This window comes from Ambystoma mexicanum, chromosome 4p, assembly GCF_040938575.1.
Source record: "Ambystoma mexicanum isolate Mex_15411 chromosome 4p, UKY_AmexF1_1, whole genome shotgun sequence".
Lineage (NCBI taxonomy): Eukaryota > Metazoa > Chordata > Amphibia > Caudata > Ambystomatidae > Ambystoma > Ambystoma mexicanum.
Window position 1 is genome coordinate 953,584,770 of NC_090927.1, and position 22,896 is coordinate 953,607,665.

The following is a 22,896-nucleotide window of genomic DNA, read 5'->3' on the forward strand; positions in this document are numbered from 1 at the left end:
AGGGACTACGTGTAGTCACTTCTCCCCGATCCCTGGCAGGCATTTTGTTTTTGCTTTTTTTTCAAGTTGAGAAACGGTTGCAGCACTAGTTCTCTGCTATTGCTATTGCTCTGCTGTAGAAAAACTGCTATTACTACCCTAGTACCTCCCCAGAGGGTGGGGTCTATCCTCCCTTCCAGATTCTGTTCCCACCTCGCCCTCAGTTTCTCTGTTGACCCACCCCCAGATTCTACGAGGGCCCCATAGATCACTGAAATCGGCCCCTTCATCTCCATTTGAGTACCTAGGAGTTTTTTAAAGGGAGTTAGGTCCTGCCGTATTTGTTCACTCCAGGCCCTCTCGTTAAGCACCCCCTTCAGTTGTAAATACAGGAAGACAGATAGTTTCCCTATACCCAGAGCCTCCTTCAGTTCAATTATATCTATGAACGTGTCCCCCCTCCACAGCTGGCCTATCCTCTTAAGTCCAACTTCAAACCATGTCTGGAGTATTTCCAGATTCGGGATCACGTCTCTGACTCCCGGGACCCATAGATGTCCCAGCCGGGAAGGCCACGTTGTGACTCCCCTCATTTCAGTGCCTTTCCTCCAAATGTCCCATATGGTCCCCAATATAGGGTGGTCCCAGAGTCTACGTGGGATTCTGTCTCTTGGTACCCATAACCATTCCCCTACCATCACTGGTCACAGCTGCCGGTTGACCAGTGCAATTGATTGGAGGGCCACCTGGGCCCTAAAATGTGGTATCAGAACCCTAGGTTGGGCTGCCTTGTAGTACTGTTTAACATCTGGCAGACCTACCTCACCCTTTCCCTTGGGAAGCACCAGTACCTCCCATGCTATCCTGTACTTCTTCGCTTGACACAGGAATCTCAATAGGGAACGGTTCATCTCCCGAAAGGAGGAGTCTGGGATGTGGATAGGGAGCATCTGAAATAGATTGCAGGCCAACCATTTTTATCACATTAAGTCACCCCAACCATTATACTGTAAGCTTACTCCACTTCGTCAGGTCCAGTTTAATCGCAGACCAACATTGGGGTGAAATTGGCCTCAAAGAATCCCCCATGTCTCTAGTAAGATTGATACAAAGGTATCTTAATGTCCCCCAACGAACCTGCATCCGCATGTCACCCTCTCTACCCCTGTCCAATGGGAAAAGGATTGATTTAGACTTATTGATCTTCAGTCCGGCGAGTGCGCCATATAACTCTATCTGTTGAACTGCCGCCGGTATGGACGTCAGAGGGTTCACTATGTGCAGCAACATGTCTGCGTATAGGGTGACTTTTTGTATGGTGATCGTGGCGCCAGGGGACCACTCCGTTGGTGATAGTGCGCGGTACAAATGTCCTTTAACATTCCACCCCTCCTACACGGATTACCTCCACTGTGTTGTCCCCCCTAAACCTCTGAGCAAGGTGTTCCAAAGAGAGTGCGAACAAAGAGGGGGAGAGAGAACAACCCTGCCAGGTACCATACCCAACTCAAACCACCGGGAGTATCCCCAATTCACTGTTAGACAGGCCCTTGGGGAGCTATACAATGCCATGATCCCGCCCTTTATTGTTTTTAATAACATTTTCATCTGATGGACTTCACAAATATGACTAACTTAAAATGTTCTGTTGCAGATCTCGACAGTCCCAGCCCTCTGGCCTCCTCGCCTCAAACCCTACTGAGGCAGTCAGCAATGATGACCATGGACGTCACTGACCTCCTGCCAAGGGGGTTGGAGGGGTTTTAATTGTTCTATCACTTTTGTGGTCTATGGAATGTGCACCACTAATGGCTGTAAGGTAGCTTCTGGTACTCTTTGGGTATTTCCAAATGGGCTGATTGCAGTTTCATATGCCCTGCCGCTTGTGTTATTACAGAAGGTTCTGTGTGGTGCTTTTGGAATTCAGAATATTTCCAGGGGGAAAGAACACGAGCTGTATGCTTTTTTGGACAAGCTGTGCATGAGTGACCACATTTAGGTATTCTGGCTCTTGGAGATGAGAACGTATTTTGAAAGAAATTAGACCACCTGTTAACCTAGGCTTGATAGTCTCTTGCTAGGATTGCAATTCACACGAAACATTTGGGTGATCATTGGGTGAGCTCTTGTCCCGAGATAAAACGTAAACGTGGAGTGTCATTTCGCAATCCTGTCTAACCTTCCCCTTAACCATTTCTCACAGCATAGGCCTTATTCTAAGCGCAATTTTGCCATCGGCTTTTATTACGATTTCTAGCAGGAGCTCAAGACTTCTTTTGTCCCAAATCTCACTGCTGGAGTCTGATAGATTACACAATTTGCTTGATGTCAAAAGGGCATTTAAATATATTTATCTTAAAGTGAAGCTATTAGTGAATCAAATAGACTTTTTATCTCTCCCCGCCAAGCAGTGGCACGTTTTGGCTGTCTCTTTGCATACTCTTTCATGTCAGATAGTCTCTTGCACAAAAGAGCTCCATTTACGCCAGAGAAGCCTGCTCTGTGTTCCCCCTTATGATTCATTTTGCGAGGTGGTTTTATTTTTTTTTCTTCAGCTGAACTTGGGGACGTTCTTGAACTTAATATATGCAAGGCAACATGCTCCTGGTCTTTTGTTGAAAAACTTCTCAGATGCATGATGGACTGTCTTAAATGATTGTGCGAAATCTAGACCGTGCATTTGGTGATCATTTTAGCGTGCAGCGCTTTATCTTCCCTCTCTAGGAGCCAGGCTCCACTAGATGGCAACATTTTTGAGGTGACGAAAATGGAAGCCTGCGCGGCTAAGGTCACTTTTGAGCCGCGAACATTTGCTGTATAGCTTATACAGGTTTACAATGCTTTCACTTTCAGCATTGTTCCATTTCTCACAGAAGAGGATGGGCATGAGCCTAAAATGTAAAGAACGTTGGGTCCGTCGTGGTTATGATGGAACAGCGACCTGACTGGGATGAGGAAAGTTGACAGATGTCCAAAATGACCCCACTGCTTTCAGTGTAACTTGAGTTCCGTATTGGCGATTTGCAATTACAAACTGCCGGTTTACTTGTGCCCTTTATGAAGTTCCAGAAAACGCTGTTCTCATGTAATGTACTTGCTTTTTACCGTGCCAGTGGTCCAGGTGGGTCTCTGAGTAGGGGTGGCCCTCGCTACCTGGGGCTGAAAGTGAACCAGAGGTTGCTGCTGCACTCTGCGACCGAACATTCCTCTTAGGATCCATGGGCAGCGATTTTGATGGAGCTGCTCGGCCTGGCGCCCGGTTTCCTCATGGTCACCGTCTGGCTGCATGCTGCCTGAGCGTACAAAGGTCAGGCATGCTCGCGTGTGGCCGCATGCTGCCTGACCGTACAAAGGTCAGGCGTGCTCGTCATTTTTCTGCTGTTCGTTGCCCCATCAAGCAACATACTCAGGCTCTTGGCCTTTCGCTTGCATGCTAAATGTTCTGCCTGTGCCAGTGCCTCAAAGCAGTGTGCTCTTCCTTCGCTTGTAACCAACTTCCCCTTAGTGGGGACATCCCACAGCTGAGTCTCCCGAAACACACTGGCACACTTACCTCATTCATGCCCCCCTCCCCCAACAAGACCTCCAGGAGATTCCCTGAATAAAGAGGCAATACCAGTTTTCAAGGTGGAAATCACGATGCTACAGCAAGCTTTATTTGCGTAAAGTCAAGAAGTTATCTTAGAGGTGATCCGTTTCTCCACCACACCACAGGATATTCTACGCCGTGTGTGGGTTCTTAAGAACCTCCTCCCCCTTCAGCGTCCTGAGGACCCTGCCGGTTAAGCCCAGCCCTCCATACACATATCCCTCTCTACCCATGGCCATTACTTTGGTTTGTTTCACAGTACACTTTCCCCAGGCCCTTTTTTCTGAGCCTTTATTCACAGTACACGTTTCCCAGACACTTTTTGGTGCCTTTATTCACAGTACACATTGTCTTCTACTCTTCACTTCCATTCCCAATTTCACGTACCTTCTTTCATTCTAATTCCTATTCCCTTGTTCTACTCGTCTACCATTCTAATTCTAGTGCTTAGTGTTGACTACTACCCTTCTGCAATTCCCCGTTATTGATTTCCCATCCTACCCGTCTTCTTTGATCTTACATCCAATCTAATTCCAAACCTACCTATCCTTCTCCCCCCACCATTCGTTCCTGAGTCTCTTCCTCCCCCTTTAGTTTCCTTCTATTTTCCCCTGCCCCTTGCCTCCATATTCTGTTCTATCTATTCCTCAAGTTGCCTGCCCCTTCCCCTACCACCCCACCCCCTGGTTCTAGCCATCATCCCCCAGCAAGTTATTTCCCCAAACCACTTAATCCTTTCCCCGCCCTGCCAACCTTAACCCCCGCTCCTCCCCCCCAGAGATCTTTCAGTCCCCACTCTTCCCTTTCCCCTAGGTACTTTCCCTTCCTTATTTTCATTCGTTATCCATTCCCCTACTTCTTTCTTTCCCAAACCTTACTGTGACACCTTCTTCTCATTCCCCATGACTTCCCTTCTTCCCATTTTTTCATTCCCCTTCCCTTCACTACCCCCCCACATTTGTTGGGTTTGGAATGACTTCCAAGCCCCCTAACCCCTTCCCCATTACCAGGGGCCTCCCCTGAGACTAGTACTCCTGAGCGCCGTTAATTCTAAGCTATTGGCTGCGCAGTCCCCTCGGGATCTGTCAGCTCTTTCTAGTGGATCGACTTGTGACTCCGCCATGACTCTTAGACTCATGGCGCCGAGTTAGGCTGGTCATGACTTCACATTTGCTGAATTTCAAGGGTTGCGTTGCATTAAAGTTGCTCAACTTAACTACACCCTAACTAAAGTTTTTTTAGTGAATATATATGTATGCATATCAAATGTGCATGCGTTTTGAGGGATTATACATTTTTCGCAGCATGGCTTTCTTTAAGTTACTGATGCTATGCTGCTCTTTAGTAGGTAATTAAATTGGGATGTTTAGGTATTAAGACATGGTGCTGAAAGAAATCCTGTTATGAGAAAGGCTAATTGCATTTTATCGGTGATGCAAATGTTACTTGTCTTGCTGTGCGTTTTGGGACATTGTGCCTAGCTTTTTCATCCCTGCTTTGCGCTTTCTAATCACTGTTTTGGTGGCATAAAGCCACTGCACTGTTTCGTACCTTTTTACTTTTATATTGCTCAGTTTTGGGATTTGTAATTCCTTCATCAGATTAGGCAGTTTCTTTTAAATATTTCCTGTCCCATAGAGCATATGTTGTCTGTAGGCTATCCCAGTTTAGATACGATCTATCTATCAAGGTGGGACTATGTGGTAATTAAATGTTTTAGTGTGCCCAGGGCAAGTATTTTGCAGCCCTAGGAAATGTGGCATCGGCCTTCCCTTTGCCTTACAATGTAATCATATTGTTTGTTTCAGAGTCGAAGCAGCACCCCCTGTTGGCACCGAAGGAAGATGCTCAGAATGGTGGTGCCACCACAGCCCTACTTGTGCAGCCACCATTAGGGACTGCCTCGTGGGGCGTGGTGGCAGCTGGGGATCCTGAGATTTCTAGCATCCAGGAATGGCCACTGCCGGGAGAAGTGTGTAGAGTGTGTGGGAATCCCTTAGTTGCATTGCCCTGCCTTTAAGAAGGGGCTCCTGAGCATCTTACCCTCTTTCCCTGTTGTGCACGTTTATCAGAGGAGCACTTGGCATGATGTACTCCATTATTTACAGCTTTTAGACAGTACCAGCATAATGGTTCCTGGTAGTGCACACCTGCTGTTCCCAGCACCTTTTGTCCTCAAACCGTAAGTCTCATTTAACTTTTCTCTCACTTCTGTATGCTTGTGCTGATGTGACACACGGAAAATTTGATATAACTGTTTTCAACTAAACATTTGATTACAATTGTCCTTTTTTCCAAAATCGGTCCCTTAGTCTGATTGCCTTTGAGCGATGGACTTTAGTTTGAGCTAGTGCACATTGTACTTTATAAATCTATTTATTGTGCTATATTTTAGGTGCTACAGAAGTAACACTTTAATCATTGTTCATTGTATCAGGAATTCCTCTGTCGTAGCACTCCCAGGAACTAATTTTAATGTCAGCAGAGGCTGTCGAGTGTGTCCATGTTAGGCCTCCAGTTCTGTCGTCACAAGGCAAGTGAGAAGATAGTGGTGAGGCCAAGCCCACACCCATGATCCCAGGGGTTCCATCCGGGATCCTCAGGCCACCCAGGTCAGCCAAGATTAAGGACTGAAGAGTGAAGATGGATAGTGATCAGGTTCCGCAAAACTACCTCCAAAGCTGGACTCTGGTGTGGATAATGCTTGCACTTGTAGCAAAGTTTCACAGGAGCCAACAGTGGCAGCGCTGACTGAGTGGAGGATGGATCATGGGACATGGCATCTGACCTGTTGCAGATGTGCTCTTTTTTTCGGATATTTGAATGCCACGTCAGAGATCAACCATGCCGAACCGGAACTTTAAACACATTATTAAGGGCTGAAGGACTGTCGCCCATATTGTCTGTGTAATTTGTAAGGTTAGGCGAGTAGTCGTGTTTTGTGTTATATTTCTGGTCTTCATTCATTGTGTGTAAAGCATTTTTCCTGCATACCTATCTTCTTGATTGCAGAGTATCTTGCGAAGCTTGGCAGTTTCCCAGCTCTTAATAACACAGTAACAGCAAGACATTTGTTGTGAGCCTACTGCACTGTTATTGAGTAAAAATACTGTTCCTTTATGTGTACAAAATAAAAAATAATGCTATAAGACATTCCTTTAAGTTAACAATATTTCAAAATACATTTGCAAAAATTCTTATTTAATGTTTGATTACTGCATCAGTATTTTTCAATCTTGCATAACAAAAATGTTTAAAGCCAAACATTCTTCTCAGATCAATATTTTTCATATAGTTTTTTTCTGTTTATAAAATGTGATACCATAAATGAATCGCAATTCCCAAGATTTCTTTTTTAACCATTTTTTTCACACAATGTAAAACTATGATGTAAATAACACCTTTGGACAATCTATTTTTCCTTATGTGAAACTCATGTAGATTGCCCAACGCCTTTCAAATATCTCTATTCTTCATCAGGGTCCTGTCCACCTTTTAATTCTTAATTCGTACAATTCAATGAAAAATGTTATTTACTAGATTATCTCTAACTTCACAAATATCAAAAAGCTAAATCACAACTCATAACACTAACCTGTTTGCAAAAACGACCAATATCCCTCTTTATGCTGATGTCTGGATTATATCAATTACTCTATTAAAAACATACCAATAAATACTAAGAACCTCATACTTTGATATACATGACAAAATAGTATTCTAGCGCAACCTATACTCACTGAGACATGGTAGTTCTTCTTCATTCTTTTCACCTTCCAACATGTGAGAACCCTTCATATAAAGTTCAAGAGTGTCCCTTTGACTCCCTACAATAATATGGTGTTAAGTAAAAACACCCAATTACTAGAACTTTAACAAATATCTGTAAATCAAATGTTTTATTTGCACACTTCAAAAACAAGTAACGGGAGACACAACATATTGAATCAAACGGTACAATCATTGCAGGTGTACAAATGGACAATCAAGATGTTTTTTGCAATATGGGTGTACACTGATCAATCAAAATGAAAAGAAAGATGAAAAGAAAAGAGAAAAAGCAGAAAAAAATACATTCATGAGAAAGAAGCGCACATTAAGTTAATTGATTGAAATTACATACGGATAGATTAACCATACTTATCTAGGAATGAACCCAATATGTCCAAGAACTTATCAGTATCTCCAGACTGCTTCAAGATGGTCCTCTCATACGTGGACACAGTTAACAACTCCTCCACCCAATTGTCGATACAGAAAGGGTTTGATTACTTCCATGCCCTCTGTATCGTTTTCTTTGCAATCATACACTCCCAGAGCAGCTAGATTCTGTTACAAAAAGGTATTTCATCCAATGGAGACATGTCCCCAAGAATCAAGATACAAGCTTTCATCGTAATAGTGCAGTTTAGAACCAAGCCCAGCCTCTCACAGACTCCCTCCCAGAGGTCTCTTCTTTAACAAATATCCAATCAATAGTTCTAGTCCTATTTACAAAATGGTTAACTTCTTTACTGCTCAGAAAGCAAGGTCATCTTGACGCACCATCAAATAAGACTTTTTGCAAATGTATTTTGAAATTTTGTTAACTTGGAGGAATAATGTCCATCTGTCTCATACTTATGTTCTTATAAAGGAATAGTATTATTGTTCAGTAAGAGTGCAGTAGGCTCACAACAGATTTCTTGCTGTGATTGTGTTACTCATTTTCATATTGGTTTTCCGCTACAAAAAACCAGAGTCTACAAGCACCAAGATTTATTCTTGAATATTCACAAAAGGAATGTAATTAGTTTTTAGAAGATTGATATGTGGTAGAATCTAGAGTGCCCCTATAATATATATTTTTTATTATTGAGTTTCCAGGTTCTTCCCAGTCTTAAACAAGTTATTGATAATTCTAATCCCTGAGGAAACATTCTCGTTTTCCTCATTTACACCACAGCTTCCTTTCTTGCAGTGTTTGGGTACCACTCCTCCATTTGGTGAAACATCCTTCCTGTGATATTGTGATGAGGAGGGGTTGTTTTGGGGTATTGGTGGCCTCTGTCCCGGAGAGATTAATTGCAAACATTGACCCTTTAATCAGAAATGTTGAACTTTAGTGTGTGAACTGAGTTTTTGTTAACTGACAATTGCAAATAAGTACACAAAACCACAAAACAGTACAAGAATTTCCAAGTTCCAGCATCAATCCTCAGTGGGGGGCGGGGCATGAAAAAGGTAAAAGGCATCCATTTGCTTGTTTCAGTAGGTGCTATTGTCAGCACACACCTATGTCTCCGTGAGTGCGACTTATTTTGCGCATGCAATACTTTACATGCGTGTTAAGCTATGCCTATTGTGGCGAATTGTAGGTATTCGTCTCCTCTCCCCAAGGAGAGGCCCCCCCGCTTTGTTCTTGGAGCTAAGGACGGTACCACTGTGGCTGGCGTTTCTCCCTGACTTGATTATTGAAGCGGGAGGCCCCCGGGTATCTCAGAGAGAGAATGCAGGATTCTTTAGCCTAGTTAATGGGATAACAGAGTTGATCTAACCTGAATAGATGCTGTGTACGATCTAGGGTCTGAAATACAATTAATTGATTTGTTGATATATGGGATTAACCTCATTAGTGCCAAGGACGGGCTATCTCGTCCTTGGGATTCCCTCCCTGTTGCCAAGGGCGAGATAGCTTGTCCTTTTCGGCACTTTGTTTTGTGTGATCTCTGCTTTGCACACATGTGAGGTACCGTTTTCATTGGGACACATGTGGGGACGTGGGAAGGTAGGCCATGTGTTGTTGGTGGTGTGTTTCGGTGGGTGACCAGAGCGAAATGTCTGAGAATTGTCTTCATTTCCAGCCAATTTCAGAGACATTTCCCTGTGTCCACTCACCGAAACACATCGCCAACAACAGATGTCATACCTTCTCGCGTTCCCACAGGTGTCCCGACGAAAAAGGTACCTCACATGTATTGGTGCACCTACTGGGGGCACAAAAGGAAAAGGATAACCCGCTGGTAAGCCCAAGCCTTTCGCCACAGCACAATTTGTTCATGTGGGAAACCTACAGATTTGGGCCTAGGGTGTCGAAGCCAGCAAAGAAAACAGGGAACCCCATGCATTTCCCAAAAGGGGACACCCGTGGGAATGCACAGAGGTCTGACTTGCGCGAAGCGGCCCAGAATTTATTACCCAGAACCCCAGACAAAGTGAACATTGTGTTTTTTCCCCACCAAATATCAGACTTTGTCGGGGATTGTGGCTAATAAAAACTGGGGCAATTTGCGCAAGAACGAGACGTGTTGGGAAATGCATGGGGTTCTCTGTTTTCCTTACTGGCTTCGACACCCTAGGCCCAAATCTGTAGGTTGCCCACATGAACAAAATGGTCAGTGGCGAAAGGCTTGGGGTTACCAGTGGGTTACCCTTTTCTTTTTGTGCCCCCGGTAGGTGCACCCACACATGTTAGGTACCTTTTGATCGGGACACCTGTGGGAACGCGGAATGGTAGGCCATGTGTTGTTGGCGGTGTGTTTCGATGGGTGCGCCGAGTGAAATGTGTGGAAAATGCGTTTTTTTCCCCCACATTTCGGATTTTGCGGGGGTGTCTGGGTAATAAATTTATACCTCTGTGGATTCCAACGGGTGTCCTCTTTTCGGAAATGCATGGGGCTCCCTGTTTTCCTTGGTGGCTTGGACACCCGAGGCCCATATCTGTATGTTGTGCTTGTCTGGAGAAAGTGTCAAATTCAGGTGTTGAAACAGACTTGGGGTTACCTGTGTTTTAGGTTTTTCCCTTGGCGCCCAGGTAGGTGCACCCACACATGTTAGGTACTGTTTTCATCGGGACACCTGTGGGAATGCGGTACGGTAGGCCATGTGTTATTGGCGGCGTGTTTCGATGGGTGCACCGAGTGAAATGTGCGGAAAATGCGTTTTTTTCCCACATTTCAGACTTTACGGGGGTGTCTGGGTAATACATTCTGGGCCTATTTGCGCAAATCATACCTCTGTGGATTCCCAAGGGTGTCCTCTTTTTGGAAATGCATGGGGTTCCCTGTTTTCCTTGGTGGCTTGGACACCCGAGGCCCATATCTGTATGTTGTGCTTGTCTGGAGAAAGTGTCAAATTCAGGTGTCAAAACAGACTTGGGGTTACCTGTGTTTTAGGCTTTCCCCTTGGCGCCTATGTAGGTGCACCCACACATGTGAGGTACCGTTTTCATCAGGACACATGTGGGAACACAGGAAGGTATAACATTTGTTGTGTTAGTGTGGTTTTCATAACGTTTTGACCCATTTGCTGGTGCCCTTTGTCACACAACCCCTTAATTTCCCAAATGTGACCTACATTTAATCGCTGCTTTAGGCACCATACACTTTTGTAACCTGCACAAGTTACCTACCCTTGAAAAGGTCTGCCTGTGCTCTTTCAAAAAATTGATGCTTGCCGTTCCTCACCACATTGGTTTTCCCGAATTACACATGCTAAGTGCGTCTGTTCAGGCTGTGAGCATAAACCTCCTGTGTACCATGGCTCAGTGTTTGGCTTGTGATATTGCTTGTTTTGTAAAACACTACAATAAATGCGTGCTTTCCTAACTGCAAGAGTCGGGGGAATGTAGCAGAGCATTGCTTTTCTCAAAATTCATAGAAGCCATTGCAGTACCAAGCCAACCATGGCCAACACATACCTTTTTTTCGGTAATTTTCCCGCTTTTCCCCCAATCTATGGCATTTTCCCCTACCTAGATGTTGCCTGACCTACGCAAATCACCCCTTCCTAAACTTGGAATTTTGTCTACTTTTCAGAAATATATGACTTTCTGTCCTCCAATTCGGCTTTCCTACCCTTTTCTTCCATTCCGTCCATGCATGTCCAATTGGCAAAAATGGCCAAAATCGCCTACCTCTCACAAAACAGTTGATAACCACATCAAAATAATTTTTTTCCGTTTCCCCTCAACCTGTTCTTGAAAGCCAGGAAATTGGGGAATTCAGCACAGCAAACCATTTGTTCCTAGCTCTTACAAGGAAAAAACCAATGGCTTCTTTGTACATCATTTTATTGGCATTTTTTGAAAAAACCCAGAATTTTCGCCCTTTTTGCTTATTTTCTCTCACCCCCCTACAGCAACCTAGGATTCCTGGCGTTACGACCGCCTACAAGTGGGAAAAAAAGGAGCCAAATTTGGCCAAGATATCTCATGTAACAAAAAAGTTACAAGGCATTGAATGGCCACATACCGAAATCACCAAAAAAGGCCTTGGCACTGGGGGGAAATACCCATGGCAGTTAAAGGATTAAATTTAAAAGCTTAGGAGGTAGTATATATATATATTCTTGTTTTGGGTTACCAGGGTGCTTAGCAAAGGGATGCAAAGGGAGGTGAAGTATTACAGTTGTATTTTTTTGTCACTTTCCACTTTTGTGGTTGACGAAATATCTTTTGGTAGTTGAAAGGATGAATAGTGGAGCACATTTTTAGTGATTTTTGTCAAGGCACTTTTATGTAAAGTCCTGCTTGAGGTAGATAATTTGATGTGTATTGTATGATATTAATTTTCAAAACATAAGATGGCTACACATTTTTCCAAAGATTACCATATTGAAAACGGAGTGAAAGTAATTATTTTAGTGCAAAGGCCAGAACGAGACGTGTTGTATATCTGTAGCAATTCACTATGCTTGCAGGTGCCATTCTATACGTTACCATGAAACCCCTTAGTAGGGGGCACCCAGACTGCCTGTTTTGCCTTTTGTTAATCACAAACATATTGAAAAGGAATACATATCAATCTCTTGAGCTGCCCTAGTGACAACCCAGTGTGCTGCGAAATGCTCCCTCCCCTTCTTGCCCATTACCTAAATTAATCTGTTCACCATCTACTGTACTTCTATCTTGTGAGAAAAACTCTGAAAGTAGTTGTATCCTTAAAATGGAGGGCGTTTTCTGAGGGCAGTACCGGGCAACCCTAAAGAAGATGAAATTTCATTCCCAAAGTTCTTCGACACACCCATTTATTTTTTGTTCTGTGAACTTTGTGGGAATCCACTATGTTCACATCAAATAAATGAATGTATTGCATATATTTGATTCCTGCCCCCTTGGTGGGTCAAACATCTTTTTTTGATTGTCTTTTAAGTGGTCATTCAAGCCACACCATGCATCAATTGATTGCTATGTTTTGTGCTTGATTTGTATGCATGGTTTGTTGAGAAAAGCACTTGAGTAAAACCCCAAAAATATGAAACATTTCGATGGGGAGTTGCACATGAAATCCTTGTACGATGAGATCCAATGGTAGGGGCTTCCTAGAAGAGGTAGTTGATCCAGTTGTTAATCACCATGCACTGTCATTCCAATGAGTATTTACGTGCATTCATGAACCCAAATCCATCTCTGCATACTAATTTATTCACCAAGGCAAACCAATGGGTTCACTATTTCTAATCCATTTGTCTGTTTTCTGCACACAAAAGGTCCCACCGCGGATACCAGCACAAAAGACCACCTCCCGCTGGTGCATTGTTTGTACGCAGCCCTCTCCCCTTCCTTGTCAGGGAACACCCAGCCGCTATGCGGCAACCCTCAGTCTCCCTCCACCCATTCCCGTCCCCTCCTTCATTTACCTGTTGCAGGCTCTGAACCTCGGCTTCCGGCTTTCCTGCTCCATAATCAGAGCATGGGCTGGAAGACCGGGGCACTGCACTTTGCACTTTGGTGTGCAACATTTTGTACGCTGGGCTTCCGGCATCGCGCTCTGCACACTGCGAGCTAAGGATTTCTGCATGCACAATTTCGAAAAGGTTAATGGGTTCTCAAACTGTTTCTGATTATTGCACAGTTTTTGGGTGTTGCTGCACCCTTGGTATGAAAGAGGATAGAAGTTATGCCAATTGAAAAGATTCCTGAAACCTTTCATAATCTTTAAGCATGTATAGGTTGCTCCTAAATAAGTCACCGTAACGCGTGGGTTTGTGTGTGTGTGTGTGTGTGTGTGTGTGTTTAAAGTGATATATGATCCTCACTTATTCCTGGTCCTCTAAAGTCTAGTAATATGGTGACAAGTCCAGAGAGACAATTCATGTATTTAGACAACGGTACATATTTCGAATATATATATATTTCTGAGGCTTGTGGATCTGCTTAGAATTACATGATTTGCATAGACCGACATCTAGCGCAGAGTGTATTGCATATGTTGTTTTTGAAGTTTGAAAAGGGACGTCAATTGGGCGTGTTTGTAATATTATCCCTAGTATGACATCTACTGTACCCATGATCCCTCACGCATCGAGGTCCCTCAGATTGTTTTTTCCCGCTATCGTAGTCGGACGTGCAATGCAGAGTCTGGGGTGCTGCTACAATAACTTCTTTTGATGGTCGCAGTTCGATGCACATTTCGACAAACATCCTGAAGACCTTCCGACTGCCGAATCTGACGAGTCATCCGATTTGGCAATGAGGTTCGGCCTACACCCGGCTTCGGCCTTGCAGTAGGAAGAGTGGGGGACTGATTACCTTTCTTAGAGAATGCATAATTCCACTTCCTATGAACAGTGCCCTTGTCTACCTTTTCAATTCAAATTAGCCATTGAGAGAACCTTTTAAATTCTGTCCTAGTTGTAAAAGAAAGTACCTGTGGAAGGACATCCATCGAGTCTGCAACCACTGCCTTCCCTGAGAGCACCCAGAGGGGCATTGTGTGTCATGCAAATTATTTAGGCCCAAAACCCTTTATGAAGAACCCACCAAATGGTGGGCAGCCCGTGCCATGATGGCTGAACCTGAAACCCCTACCCCCACCTTTGAACGTGAAAGGCCAAGGCAGCGACAACTCTGTTTCAGAAGCCGAAGCGGTTTCGAGGGAACCTTCCGGCTCCGGAGCGTCGGTCCCCAGACCCGAAAGGCAGTCGCAGAGCGCTGTTATGGGGAAAACTCCTGCCGACAAAGACGCACACAACCCTGAGACGTTCTTCAACTGATGCATTGGAAGAAGGGTGCATTGGAAGAAGGCTGCACACCTACGAAAGACACATTGCGGCCTACCGATCATACGGGCCATAAGCCCGCTACGCTTTCGCATCCGTATGTAGCGCAAGGCGATGAGACAAAACGGGCTCCATCAGGCATGCATGGAAAGTCCCTCGGTGGATGTTTAACAAATGCCGAAACACATGTCGAAATCACACAAAACATATTCTAGCAAGGAAAAACACCATATAAATCTCACACACACCTACTGTCCCAGAAAAGGTGCCAGAATATACTGGAGCTACCTCCCTTTATCCCAGTCTCTTCAAAGGAAAAGGCCTAGGGAAAACCCTGAAGATATTGTGATCCCTCTACCTGAAACACCCAAGACGGGAACCCTGTCTAGAAAACATTTCGAGGACACTATGGAGAAGGTCTCCTCTTATGTAACATTCATGCAAAAGTGCCCAATCAGGCAGAAAACATTTGACTTGGAATTGGGGCAGCCTTTAGCAGTATGACAGCCTTTAGCTAAATCCCCAAGTTGTCCACCTTCTCCCACACATAATATTGTGGACATCACTCAGCAAACTCTTTTTGACATGCAAGCCTCTCAGGGCTCTTATCAGGATCAAGGGGAATGAGATGAGGATGTGTGGCATGATTATCCGGATGATCCTGATGACTATGATCAGGATGACGCAGACGTAACTATTATAGACTCTCCTGATGTTTTTTCACCTGAGGGTGGTCACATTTCCCCCATTGATGACCAACTCTTGTTCAATCACTTGTTAAAAAGGGCTGGCAATCATTTTAATATTCAAACTCAAGAAATGGTGGTAGACACTGATTTCATAGATGATATTTAAAATGAGAGGAAAGCCATCAGTCAGGTGATTTCAATTTTGCAGTCTATAAAGAAAAGAATTGCCCCAACTCTAGCTACACCTTCACTGACTTGGGCAGTTAACGCCAGGGTAGGAAAGATTTTTAGCCCATCACCTTCTGACCCTCTTTACATTAGAGAACATGTAAAGCCTGGTTCACTAATTGTCACCACCACGAGGAAGAGGGTCAGTGTCCCACTGTCCATTTCTGAAAAACCTCCCAATAAAGAGTGCAACAGATTGTATACCCTGGTCAAAAGAGTAACCACCTCTGGAGCTTATTTGACGTGGTTTGTAAACACCACCACTTTGCTTGCAAGCTATAATAATACTCAGTGGGACGTAGTACACAAACAACTGGATTCTGTACCCTAACCAGTTAGGTCCCATCTACTCAAGATCTCAACTGAGGGCAAGCAAGTAGCCCAAAAGATCTTCAACACTAGATTCAGCTGACACTTCTGGTAGAGTAACAGCTGAGGGCACCCTGTTCAATCGCCATTCATGGCTCCGGTTTTCAGGGTTCAAACCCGAGACTCTGGCAATTTTTAATAAATATGCCTATTGTAGATTCGGTCCTCTTTGGGAAGGCCATTGACAACCATTAGAAACTACCAAAAAGGAGCAGGAAACCCTGAAAACATTGGGCAGATTTTGAATGAACCTTTTATCCATCGGGACACCTTTAATACACCACTTTCTTTTTGGAGACATGGTTTCACAAGGGCCTCTCAATCAGGCTTTGGAGCCTCCTCGTCTTCTTGGTACACTCCCCAAGGTCAAGCATCCTCCTTTAAAACAAATCGGCAAAACGTTTTTCGGAGAAGTAAAGGTCGGGGCAGAGCTGCAATTTCTAGAGACCCCCGCAAGCAAATGATGCTCCGGTTCAGGTACCCTTCCATGATTCCTCGGTAGGGGGCCACTTAACATTGTTCACCCACATATGGGAGGGGATAACATTGGATCGCTGAGTGCTAACAACCGTGAAAAAAGTTATTCAGTAGAATTCCTAGAAACACATTTCCACCATACTCCTCGAGCAAGAAGAATGTCATCAAAATATCATTTGATTCCAGAAGAAAACATGTTAACACTACTACAAAAGGGAGCAATGGAGTTGGTTCCTTCTCTGGAAAAAAATCAAGGTATTTATTCAGTGTACTTCCTTGCTCCAAAGAAAGATCTAACAATGCGCCCAGTCTTGGGCCGGCTACCTGCAAACACGTATGTCAAAACCATAAAAATTAAGGATGACAACACAGCAGGCAGTAATTTCTCTACTAAAACATTGGACATGAAAGATGCATACTTTCATATTTCAATGTTGCCAGCACACAGGAAATACCTAAGATTCCAAGTGTGGAAACGAGCACTACCAAATCAAAATGCTACCATTCGGCTTAGCCTCAGCGCCACAGTGTTTACAAAAGTCCTTGCAGTGCTGGCCGCACACCTACAGAAGCAATCTATTCCAGTGTACCCTTACCTAAATGACTAGCTAAAAAAAGGAGACACACCACAGCTGTGTCAGCAAAATACTCCACAGTCAATCTGATGTTTTAATTAGGTTTCTCCATCAAAGAGAGAAAGTTAAGTCTAATGCTCAGTCAAGTCAAACAGTTTCTGGGGGCATTAATTTGAACAGAAGAGAGCCTGGTTTTCCCCTCCAACGAAAGTGCACATAACATACTGTTTCAAATCCTTCAGTACACAGTCGGTTGTTGAGTAACCGTGCAAAAGGCCATGCTCCTTCTCAGAGTGATGGATTCCTGCATTTACCTTATGCCGCATGCCTCTCAATGCAAGAGTGGCTAATGAAACAATGGTCGCAAGCAGGTGGTCTATGGTGGTTTTGTATCCTTTAGTTCTATCTCTGCAGTGGTGGAGAAAGGAAAACCTTTTAAAGGACAAGCCATTCAACACCCCAGCAATCAAAGCAAGCCTCACTACAGACTCATCGCTACCAGGGTGGGGAGCTTATTTTCTGAATCAAACTACGCACAGGGTGTGAACACAAGCATTGGCGAAAAAACACATCAATCGCCTGGAACTGCTAGAAATCTCAAAAGCTCTCCAAGCATTCAAACAGCCAGTAAACAAACAACACAATACTCATACTAACAGACAGCACCACAACCATCTTCTACATAAACAAGCAGGGAGGAACACATCCTCCAGGGCTGTCCAAACTAGCCCAGAACATTTGGCTGCAGGCACTTAGACACAACATGTTTCTCCTGGCACAACATGTTCCAGGGGAGCACAATTCTATGGTAGACATACTAAGCAGAAGTGCAAAACTGTCATCGGAACACAAATGGCAGTTGAATGCAGAAGACCTACACAACGTGTTCACAAATATGGGATTTCCGGACTGAGACCTCTTTGCTACAGAAGACAATCCAGAATGCCACAACTACGCATCTAGGTTTCCCCAGTCAAGATCCAAGGTGAACGATCTGTTAATGAACTGGACAGTGAAATCTGCATACGCTTTCGCTCCAACTCTACTTCTCAACAGGATAGTCCACAAGCTACACCGGGAACAAGTTGCTATGTGGGCATGACAAACATGGTTTTCACACCTACTGAAGATGTCTTTATCCTCCAATGAAACTACAGTTCCCATACGTCATGTTGTCACAGAACCAAGGTACAACTGTCCTCCCATGCCCTCAGATGCCGAACTTAGCAGCTTGGCTTCTGAGGTCATTAAGTTTGGTCATCTAAATCTAAACCAAAAGTGTGTGGACATTCTAAAGGAACCATGCAAGCCTAATACAAAACACTGCTATTTTAACAAATAGAAATGTTTTGTCTTATGGTGTTAAACGCATATCATCAATCCAATTGACTGTTCACCTTCACATATAGTACACTATTTTCTATATCTTTTAAACTCTGGCTTTGGGCCTCATTACGAGTGTGCCGGGTATGATAGCAACGGTGCCAGTAAGCCTAGCGGCACCGTTGGTACCAGACCAGCACACTCAGAGTCTGCGGGGTGGGTGCTGTCAGACTTTCACAGAAGCACTGACACCGTTATTAATGGTGCCGGTGCTTCAGTGGTCCCCATTCCCATGGAGTCCTATGGGAATGGGGATTAACAATTTACTGGCACCTGACTTCACGGACCACTTGGGCTGTAATGCCTTGGTGTTTCCATGAAGTCAGGCGCCAGTAAATATTGCAAGTCTGGCTGTAATCCGCTGGGAGCAACAACAGGGTTACCGCCGGACAAGGCGATGAGGCCCTCAGTCTTTAATTCCTTGCGAGTGCACCTACCTGCGCTCTCAGCCTACACCACATCACAAAGTAAAGTTTCATGGTGGAAGGTGCGTGTGGTGAAGGAATTCATGGAGGGTGTTAAAACGTTATACCCACCAGTTTCAAATCCAACTCCCGGCTGGGATTTGAATATTGTGCTTACAAACCTCATGGGCTCCCCCCCTCTATCCAATGCACAAGGCCAGTCTTCAACATCTAACGTATAAAACTGCTTTCCTTGTTGCTGTCACATCGATAAGGAAAGTTAGTGAATTACAAGCCCTTTCAGTGCAAGATCCTTTTGTCATTATTCGCAAGGACAAGGTGGTACAACCCACACATCCTCGATTTTCTCCAAAATTATTCTCTCAGTTCCACGCAAACCAATCCATAGAACTTCCTGCTTTTTTCCAAAAGCCAACAAATGCAGCAGAGAAAAGCTTATATACCCTAGATGTCAGAAGGGCTGTGATGTATTACTTTCAAAAGACAAAACCACTCAGTAAAACAGACCATTTGTATATATCTCTGCAGGTAGAAAGAATGATCCTATCTCTATATCAGCTATCTCAAAATGGATTGTCCGATGCATCCAACATTGTTATTCTCTTGCCAAGAGAATGTTACCCTTCAAGTCCATAGCACACTTAACTCGGGGCACAGGAGCTACTTTAGCTTTCATAGCAAATGTGCCCTTAGATGCCACCCACTTGCAAAGCTGCCCCATGGAGTTCATACCTTCCCACAACATTACTGTTTAGATACACCTGCTAACGGTGACACACAGGTGGGTCAAGCAGTGTTAAAACATCTTTTTGCTGCTCTACTTTCTAACAACCCACCACCTTCTCCAAGAACTGCTTGCTAATCTATGCAAAGCATGTGACTAAGCTGATCCACAAGCCTCATAAGGCATACATTACTTACCGTAATTGTATTTCTGATGCTTGGATCTGTTTAGATTCAAATGCGCCCACCCTTCATCCCCTCTTGGAGTTGAAGGTTTTATGGTAAATCATACATGTTCCACATATCATCCCAACATATCTATTCTCCACGCACACACTCCATACTCCCTCATGTCAGAAACAAAACAATCTTAGGGACTGTGACACATGGGGGAACATAAGTACAGTAGACCTCACACTAGTGAGAATATTACAAACCCACCCAGGCAACGTCCCTTTTTCGAACTTCGAAAACGACATGTGCAATACTCTGCACCTACCACTAGATGTCGGCATATGGAATGCATGTGAATCTAAGCAGCAACAAGCATCAGAAATATATATATATATATATATATTTTTATTTTCTCAACTCTTTTTCTGAGTTTTTCAAAACATGATTTAGAAAATAAAAACCCAAAACTAAGAAAAGGTTATTTTAGAAAAATCTTCACAAAACAGCCCTACCTGGAAAATAAAGGGAAGCAAGAAGGCAAGAAGCAGGGCTTGGAGAGAGAAAGGAAATGTAAAGATAAGAGGGGAAACAAGGAGGGAGAAGGTGAGGGGTAAGTACCATGCCACCCAGTGCTGAGAAAATCTGCAAGTGTCCTCTGACAAAGTAATTCAGTAAATAAGTGTATCTGAATTCCCCTTTATTGCCTATTTACAATTGGGAGCAACAACAGAGCATAGCATTTCTGGATAGATCCATAGGCTACATACAGAGAAAAACAAGCTCCATGCAAAGACAGCGCTGCATCCAGATCGTGAAAAATATCTCTCATCCTTATGGAACGATGTAAGCGTCGCCAGGTACCAAACTGAAGCTTGCACCTGCAGCTCTGTCAAACCTTTCCAAACCATATATTCGCATAGATTCTGGGCTTAAGCCCAGAAGTAAAAGTATTCTCTTTCCATAGATATCCAAGAGGCTCTTGACAGCATCTCATTTCAGACTGTTTCCCTGTCCTCGGGAACATGCATTATCATTAGGACCGTACATCAGCCTTCATTTATCCTCTATTTGGGCAGATTGGAGGGAAGCCAGAACATATTTTCTTTGTATTTTAAATTTGTTAAGAAGAATAGCATCTGGGCTGTCAGGTTCTGTCAGCTAAATGTCTAACATATACTGCAATCTGCTAATATTGTCCACACCAGAGATAAATTCCTGGACCTCTGAGACAGATACCTGCTGCCTTCCCAATATTTTCATGTTAGTCTTCCAAACGCATCATGATGTCCACAGTACCTTGGACGCCGTGTGGTTCTGTACACCAGCCTCTAGCTGTGACACTCATGTAGAAGGTCGCCTTTTGTGTCCTGTTTCCTGGAGTTCATTTTCAGTGTCTTTCCTTATACCACTCATTGCATCCACCTTCCACTTAGGTTACAGAGCACTCAAATGATTCAATTGTATTGTGGATGTTTATGAGAGTGTTTGAGAACTCTGCATTATCTCTTGGAAAGGGCTCAACAAAATGGCACCTGTTTTGCTTTTATTGTTTTCCTGCCATTTCCATTAGCCAAAATCCAGCCACCTCAGTTAACATCAACTCTCCATCTGATGATCGGGAGGACGCAAACTTCCGCAAAATGTTCCCCTCCTTCACAGTCTGCCTTCAGAACCCGTGTTCCCCAGTAAAAATGTCTTCTGCAGCAGCTCTGCCTGTGCTGCTTGGATTGCCTCCATGTCTAGCTTCCCTCCTGCCAGCCCTGGCCTCTCCTGTCACCATTCCTCGAAACTCTCTCAGCATGTACTCAAGGACAAACTCGTCTGCGAATGGTCGATTGCTGCCAGCAGTAGTCTGAGAGCCTTCGACCAAGCACTGAAGGTGGGCCACACTGCACATCTGCTTATGTCTAGCAAGGTCTGCCTTGCCAGTTCACACATTTTTCCCCTTAATTTGAACTCCTCTGGATCATCTCAAGATCCTTGGTTGGCATAAGTAGGCCTGCACCGTCCATATTTTGGACCACTGGTAGATCGATGTTACTTTGCAGATCTCTCGGCCCCACCTCATTGGAAAGTGAGCATACTTTAATTAAGAAACTGAGAACTAGGTTGAACTCTGTCTGCATAATGGCATTTGAGGTCACAGTTCCTAAAGGACTAAAAAGAAAACATTAAATGCTGGTACTTGAAGTGGTCAGTCATTTAATATCAAAAAAGTGTTTTTATGTCTTTGCATCTCTCTCTCTCTTTCTCTGTCTATATCTCTCGCTCTCTTGGTCTCTCTCTGTCTCTCAATACTTTCGGCAATAATATACCCAGTGTACCTTACACAATGTTGTTTATATATCATTTCAGTTATTTGAACTTCTTGGCCCTGAGGGTTTTGGACTCATTGAAACTCTCCTGCAGAACAGGAGAAAGATTGTGGAACGATCTCTTGCTTGGCCCGAAGATAACAGACTTCAAGCTCTGCAAGGTAATTGCGCAAAGGAAAGACATGCACATTTAGTATTATGTGTATTAATCTTCCAAGAAAGATCTATTTTACTTTTTGTAATGTTGTCATGGCCTTCTGAAATGAGAGGCTGCATGAATGGATAGCCTTTCACATGTATTTATTTAAATAAAGTAAGGCTTCAGCAATTGACTGTATCAAAGGATTTTGTGACCTAGCACACCGCTAACGCATCAGTGAGAGTGTGTGCTTGTTCCGTAGGTCCATGCTCAAGTGACTGCTCGTATCGCACCATTACGCTTGCTCTACGTGGTCATGCTGTGCGTAGTTAGTGAGGCAACAGAGAGTGCAAGTGTCTTGCAGGACACATTCTACATACTTGGTTCCTTATATAAGTCTTCTGTACTTTAACAAGGGATCACATCTCAAAGTCTCTGTACTCGGCAGGGAACATCTTTGCGTGTTTGGGTCTGGTGTACCTACCCTTGGTATTATGAGATTGTGCTTTCTAGATCAGGGGAAGGAGGCTTCTGGTGTTTCCTTTCCCTGCAGTTGTCACTCATGAAAGAATCATTCTTGACATTAATTCTTCACCTTCATATTCTATGTTCCGATCGATGATCAGTACTGTGGATCGCTCCCTCTTCAAATACAAAGTTGATACTCTTGCCACAGTTGCAGCAGTGGGTTGTGTGAGGGGTCAGAAATGCGAGGCGGACAAGTAGATCGTTTTCTCACAAATCTTCATTTTTATTAAAAAAGGGTGAGAAAAACACCTACCTTTCCCTAACTTAACAAGGATTGCCTTACCTGTCGAACTAAAGCTAAAGGAAAATGACCTAATGTCTAA

General features: G+C 43.9%; 1 protein-coding gene across 2 annotated transcripts in view; it reads left to right on the forward strand.

Annotated features, from left to right (window-relative positions):
* ASCC3 (activating signal cointegrator 1 complex subunit 3) overlaps window positions 1-22,896 on the forward strand; it is a 2,962,611-nt gene that overhangs the window by 376,053 nt on the left and 2,563,662 nt on the right. For both annotated transcript variants that reach the window (XM_069606524.1, XM_069606525.1), the window contains exon 6: window positions 21,947-22,067. In XM_069606524.1, coding sequence (XP_069462625.1) covers window positions 21,947-22,067 — 121 coding nt within the window. The remainder of the gene's footprint in view (window positions 1-21,946; window positions 22,068-22,896) is intronic.